Source organism: Camelina sativa, chromosome 10 (assembly GCF_000633955.1).
Source record: "Camelina sativa cultivar DH55 chromosome 10, Cs, whole genome shotgun sequence".
NCBI lineage: Eukaryota > Viridiplantae > Streptophyta > Magnoliopsida > Brassicales > Brassicaceae > Camelina > Camelina sativa.
Genome location: NC_025694.1, coordinates 13278282 through 13285431, shown reverse-complemented (window position 1 = coordinate 13285431; position 7150 = coordinate 13278282). Strand labels below are relative to the sequence as shown.

Sequence of the window (7150 nt, the reverse complement as noted above, 5' to 3'; positions counted from 1 at the left end):
ACCTGATGAACCGCATAAGCAATATCAGGCCTAGTGAATGTTAGATACTGAAGTGCACCAGCTAGACTGCGATATGTAGTTGGATCTGGGATAGGGTCACCAGCAGAAAGCTTTGACTGCATATCAACAGGTGTTGCACATGGTTTACATTCTACCATACCAGCCCTTTTGATGATATCCTTTGCATAAACATGCTGACTTAAGAAGATCCCTTGTTTGTTATAGTCCACCTTGATGCCTAGGAAGTGTCATAGCTTACCTAAATCAGACATTGGGAATTCTTCTTTTAGTTGCTCAATGATTTGATGCAGAAGATTTACTGAGCTGGCGGTCAACATTATATCATCGACATACAACAATATGTAAGCAACGTGAGTGCCTTTGCGGTACACAAACAAAGAGTTATCCGCCTTGCTCATGAGAAAGCCTATCTGATTTAGGAACTTTGTAAACCTCGCATTCCATGCTCTTAGAGCCTGTTTTAGGCCATAAATAGCTTTGTTCAGTTTGCAAACATGGTTGGGAAACTCCTTGCTAACAAATCCTGGTGGCTGGTGCATGTAAACTGTTTCTGTCAAGTCGCCTTGTAGGAACACATTCTTGACATCAAGTTGATGCATTGGCCAGTTTTTTGCAACTCCAACATCAAGGACAGCTCGTATAGTGGCTGGTTTGACAACTGGACTAAACGTTTCTGTATAATCAACACCATGTTCCTGCGATTTCCCATTATCTACCAATCTTGCTTTGTGGCGTGTTAGCAGTCCATCTGCATCATATTTGTGCCTGAAAAGCCACATAGATCGAACAATGTTGACCTTGGGAGGTCGAGGTACTAAATTCCAACTCTCCCGGATTCCAATTTAGATCCAGAAGAGCCTCCTTGTATCCTTTTGGAAGGGGTGATTTTGCTGGTGGTGAAGTGATTAGGGACAAAACATTTTTCTGTTTGGTTATCCCAGATTTTGAACGAGTTGTCATTGAGTGAGATGGAATGATAGGTACACTAGTGGGTGGGTTCTCAACTGTTGGAAGCAAATGGGCTGTTTGGAGTGGTGTTTGAAGGATTTGTTGAAACAGTGGGGAAGTATCATCAATCGCATCGAGGAAGTTGTAAGGAGATGCTTGAGATAAAAGTTTTTCTGCAGCTGGAAATATATCTTCATCAAAGTGGACATGACGAGATATGATGATTTTATTTGTTTTTAAATCAAGGCATCTATATCCTTTGTGTTGAGAGGGATAGCCCAGAAACAGGCATGGAGTTGATCTTGGAGATAACTTAGATAGGTTGGAATGATTCAAGTTTGGAAAACACAAGCACCCAAAGACACGCAGATGATCATATGTTGGTGATTTGTTGAAGAGAAGACTGTGTGGGATTTGATTTTGTATGGAAGATGAAGGAATGATATTTAAAATGTGAACAACGGCATGTAAAGCTTCTACCCAATAGTTTGGAGATAGGCGAGCCTGGAAAAGCATGGCACGAATAGCATTGTTCACCGCTCGTATCATTCTTTCAGATTTGCCATTTTGTTGTGAGGTGTGTGGGCAAGAGAAACGAACAGAAATACCATTATTGTCAAAAAAATCATTGAACAGAGTGTTTTTATATTCCCCCCCCCCCATTGTCACATTGGAAAAACTGAATTTGGCTCTGAAATTGAGTTTGGATAAATTTTGTGAAGTGTAAGAATTTTGAGAAAACATCACTCTTTTTGCGGATTGGATAAACCCATAAGTAGTGAGTGAAATCATCTAGGAAGAGAACATAGTACTTTATCCCACTGATGCTTGGAATGGGAGATGTCCAAACATCTGAATGCACTAGTTCAAACGGTTTGGTAACAAAAGACTTAGAAGTGTGAAATGGCAATTTTATTTGTTTCCCCAAATGACAAGGTTCACAAGAAGATGGAAGCTTGTTTTTATTACACTGAAGCAAAGAATTTGACAAAATGGAATGAAGACTAGCATTATTTGTGTGAGCCAAACGTTTATGCCAAAGATATGGAGTTGAGGCTAAAAGAGCTGAGGAAGAGGAATTGCTTTGATTGATGGTAGGAGGAAGTGAGTAATGGTCCCCTTTACTATCACATCGGAGCAGAGTCCTCAGAGTTTGAAGGTCCTTCACAGAAAAACCAAAAGGATCAAACTCAGCAGAACACCAATTATCTATGGTAAATTGACGAACCAAGATTAAATTTTTGAGTATTTGGGGAGTGACCAGGACATTTTTTAGTGCTAGGGGTCGGGAAAGGCTTTTTATGGTGGAAGAGCCGATACAAGTGACTGGAATTTTGGAACCATTATCCACCATGACTGATTGAGAGTTACTATGATTAAGCTTAGAGTGGAGATTACCTGAAGAAGATGACAAATGAGCCATCGACCCAGTATCCATGATCCATGGAGCACCATTGGGATCAACAAGTGTTTCCGTTGTGGGTGTTCCTAGTTGTATCTCCATTAAGTGAGCTTGAGGGTAAGCTGGTTGTGGAGGAGACGACATTGATGGTCTCATCGAGTTATGAGGGAAGGGAGACCAATTGCCAAAGTAATTGGGCCAGAAAGGATATGGGCCATGCCAATATGATGAAGTGGGCCAGTTGGGCAAGCTAGGTCGGAAGGTGTTGTTGTTGTTCTGTCTGTCGCCACCGCGATTGCGATAATTATGTTTGTTGCCTCTGTTGCCAGTGTAGCCTCTGTTATCAGTGTAGTTCTGGTGATGAGGTTGACGAGGTGTAGACGGTGCAGCAGCGACTGTGAGAGCAGTGGTTGAGGATGAGTGATCTTTGTGAGTTGCAGAGTGGCGGTGAGACTTCATAAGACGATTCTCTTCTAGTTCCAGCATGGATTTTGCCGTTTCAAATGATGGGAATGGATCTTTTTGTTTGATAACATTGATAATGTTATCAAATTTGTCATTCAGCCCATTGAGCAGGTATGTTACCATTGTTCTCTCGTTGAGTGGAGCATCAACGTTTGTAAGTAAATCTGCCAACGATTTGATCTTCTGGCAGTACTCTTTGATCGATCGATCTCCAATTTCTTGGTTGTGGAGTTCATTGTCAAGTTGAATAGCTTTGGCTTCCTTGTTGTTCCTGAATTGATTCTCCACACGTAGCCAAACATCGCGTGAAGATCCACCTGTTTTGAATGATGAGCGAAACAGGGGACGAGCAAGTGTGCCATAGATACAAAGCTTTACTAGTCCATCACGTTTGTACCAGGCTGCATCGTTAGCATTTGCTGGGAGAAAAGTGCTGTCTATGTGCCCAAGAACATCAAACGTGAGGCAATGAGTAAGAAACAATTCACGCCAGGCGTCGTAGCTGTGATCATCGAGATTTAGGATGAGGGGGATTTGAGATTTGATGTTGGTAACACCAAATGCACGTTCATGTGATTGATTTGCCATGGCCGCCATTGCTTTTTTTTTTAAGAAAAGAAAACGAAAAGAAAACAAGAAGAGATTTGACAGAGAAAAGAAGAAGATGACTGAAGCGGAAGGTGAAGGAAAAAAGGATCAGAAGCTACTGAACTCTGATACCATGTTATTAGGAGTGATTGGAAGCGGTTTGTGTGATTGGTTCCAATCGCTAGCAACCGCTACCATCCGCAAACGCATCATTTGCGGGAGGTAGCGAGAGAACCAGTCAACGTAAGAAGTTGTCTTCGTAGCTGAGTCAGCTGACTAGGGGAGCCATAGGTCAAATGTATTTTGATTTCCTGATTCCTCTTATTTTATTTGTCTTTCTTAAACCTAAATATCTTGCACTAGATTTTTTTTCGTTAATTAGTTAGATCCACAAATCTCGCCTATGTATAGTGAAAACGTTATAACGTTTTCTTTTTGGTACTCTCATGAATATCTATTCTTTCATATGGAAAAAAAAAAGGAAAAGTCTGAGCGATCTGATTAAATGTTTGAGACTTAACACTATTTTGAGCTTTAAGATTCGAAACTAGGGAGTAGAAACTAGAGATTAAATGTCGGTGATAGACAACTATTTAATCGCTTTCAAAATAAATAAAAAATTATCATTTTCGGTTGCGTATCCATGTCTCTTGATTCCATAGAGAAACCTTTTTTAATACAGATTTTTAGACTTTTTCTTCCATATAATTCATATTTACCATTAACCATGTATTTCCTATTCATGGTTGGCTTCTCTGTCACTTTTTCCTTACTAACAATCCATTGTCTTACTGATCCTTAGGAACAATTGAGTGGTCATATCTATTTCTGTACCATTTTTGGGTTCATTCATTTCAAATGATTTAGGTAAGGTAAAGGTATAATAAGTAACTGATCATTCCTCAATTTTTTGGTTGTTTTGAGGGATTTCGTCTCTCCTTTTACCGGAATTAATATTTAGCAGGGATTAGAACTTTGATTTTGTCATTTGTTTGCAGGAGAAGAAAAGACCAAATGGAAACAACAACAAGGTTAGTCTTCTATTTCACACACAGTCAAATTCATATTCTTCTCTGTATGGCAAATTTTATAACCCTTTGTTTTTTATTTGTACTATGTACTTCTTTCCCAAATCATTCTTATAATTTGGTTTATTAGCTTATAATATAGATGTGTCATTCAATAGTTAAAAAAAAAAAAAAAGTGTTTACCTCCAACGTTTATTGTCTTTCTGCGCTTGAATTATTTTTCATAGTAATTGCTTTTTTATTCTCTCACTCTAAAAAATTAGTTCCTGAATCAAATTGATCTCAAGCCAAGTTTTGGCTGCAACCATCTTAATATCCCATGCTATGTGTATATGTTTTCTAAAGTTGACGAGTGATTGTTTGTAACTATACTAAAAATGGTTTTTATATTTGTATCTAAGTTTGTTATGTTTTTTTTTTTCGTTATCAAGGTTTTTGTTATACTTTGATGGAACAGTGGAGGAAAAAAACAGGAGCATTACAAGTTTAAAATATGCTTTTAATTTGCTTCGATGGTATGTTGTATTTATATACATTATTTCTATTCGTTTTTACTTTGAACCTTGATGTATGCATTCTTAACTATATTAGTTAAATGATTTGTATTTTATTTTATCATATATGTTATGCTTTTGGTGAATTTAGAATAACAAGAGTTTTAAGAAAATTAATAGTGGAATACAGGAACAAAGAGAAGCAGAACCAAGATAAAAGACATCAATCTTAATTAATAAAAACAAGACATAACATGTAATATATTGGAAGGTAATAACTTAAGTGCAAAACCATTAATGTTGCAGTATAATCACTTAATCAGATTAATTTGGCAAAAAAAATTCAGTCCATTTTTTTTAATTCTATCACAATTTCGTTACCCGTGCATAGCATGGGCTCAATACTAGTAGCTCGATAATTTTGATTTGCAGATGTTTCTGATCGTAGCACTGTAGTCAAGCTTTTTGTTGGCTCTGTACCAAGGACAGCTATAGAAGAAGTGAGTTAATCTGGGATATTTATTTTAATTTGCTATCATTCAAAAGAGGGACATTAGTTTATTCTCTCCAACAACCTTACCAAATGATCTAAGTGGAGGTTGTCAGGGCATGTCTTATGACTTTGCTACGGATCTTATCATGTGCTTTGAACAGTGCCAGTTATTTCTTCAAGATTGTGGTTGTGTAGCTTGTACATTTGTTTTAGTAGTACCACTTGATGGTTAACAGGGGAAAAGTTGAACCTTAAAAACAGACAGCTTTTAAGTATCAGAGTTAATAAAGGCTGTTGTTTTGTAAAATATTTGATAGGAACCCGCGGTATACTGTGAGACTAAATTTTTATTTTTAAAAATTAAATGTTATTGCTTAGTAGACTTACTATATATATGGATAATATTTTGTATTTATACAATGATTATGTTTGAGTTTTACCGTTTTAAAATATATAAGCTATCATAGAGTTCATTAAGTATTAATTTTGTAGAAAAAAAATATATATATATATACATATATATATATATATATATGAATTTTGAGTTAGTATTTAAATTACAAATTATATTGCTAAGTTATATATAAACAATATTTTTCATAATAATTACACTTTGAAAATAAAACGTAAAAAAACAGTCCTTTACAAGAATGGAATAAAAACACTACATACTTTAAGACAGATATTTTATTTCGATTTTGACATAAATCATATGGAAATATATATCTTCGTAATTGAATGTGGTGAGTAATCAGATGGAAGGAGATATCTCCTAAAATCTGTTTTGGAAAAATATTAAATCTAATCAATTAGTTTGTTTCTAAACATCGTTTTGTAAAAAATAAAGAGAAGCCGAGATCTCGGCTAAGAGATCTAACACTCGATAATTAAGTATTTGAATATATAGTTAATGTACAAATTTCCCTTAAAAGGTAAATCTTGGTTGTTAAACATTTATATTAGATATTAAATATGAAATAATAAATACAATGACATTTTTGTAAATAAATTGGAGCTCCAGGGTTTTTTCCATAAACTGCTGCAAAAATATATATATATATATATATATATATATATATATATATATATATATATATATATAAGATGCAACGTCTAAAGATGCGGTTAGAGCCATTAGAGCACTGCACAATCAGATCACTCTTCTGGGGCTAATTACAAAGCGCTTCTACCATCACTCGTCACAGGAGAAGGAAGTCTTCTTACCGCAGAACTCAGCAGCTACCTCGGCTTTCTTCAGATTAGGTTTGGTCTCCAAATCAAGGCTTCCTCCTCGAAGTTTGTCTTCATACCTGTATATCAAAGACACTTGTGATCTCTCCATGTATACCAAAAACTTCACCCAATGTGCTCTTGATAATAAAACTAAAAAATGAAAATAGTTAAATCCCTTACCAAAGCTTCTCTACAAGGTCGTACCTAATTAACAAAAATAAATAGCTTTAATTATTCTGTAATGACATCAAAACTATAGCAATAATTAACTTAGACAAACAAATCTCCTTGTGGGAAATCAATTTACTTGGGTGGGAGAGGGTATGGAGCTGCTATCTCTGCCAGTTGAAGAGAAATCTTCAAGTAGCGCAAAGGTACACCCTTCTTCTTTTCAACAGCCTGCGGTAATAAAAGGTTAAATCAGAAACCGTACTTTCAAATAACTACTTGTATAATTTTCATCATAGGTATAATGACT

General features: G+C 35.9%; 1 protein-coding gene and 1 long non-coding RNA gene across 2 annotated transcripts; one reads left to right on the top strand and one right to left on the bottom strand.

Annotated features, from left to right (window-relative positions):
• LOC104720326 lies at window positions 2097-3433 on the bottom strand. The gene is made up of 2 exons (XM_010438246.1): window positions 2368-3433; window positions 2097-2131 (listed from the first exon to the last, which is right to left on the bottom strand). The coding sequence occupies exons 1-2, from the start codon at window positions 3431-3433 to the stop codon at window positions 2097-2099; spliced, it is 1101 nt and encodes a 366-aa protein (XP_010436548.1).
• On the top strand, window positions 4143-5062 carry LOC104718783. The gene is made up of 2 exons (XR_756454.2): window positions 4143-4455; window positions 4884-5062. It is a non-coding gene; the product is annotated as an uncharacterized LOC104718783 (long non-coding RNA).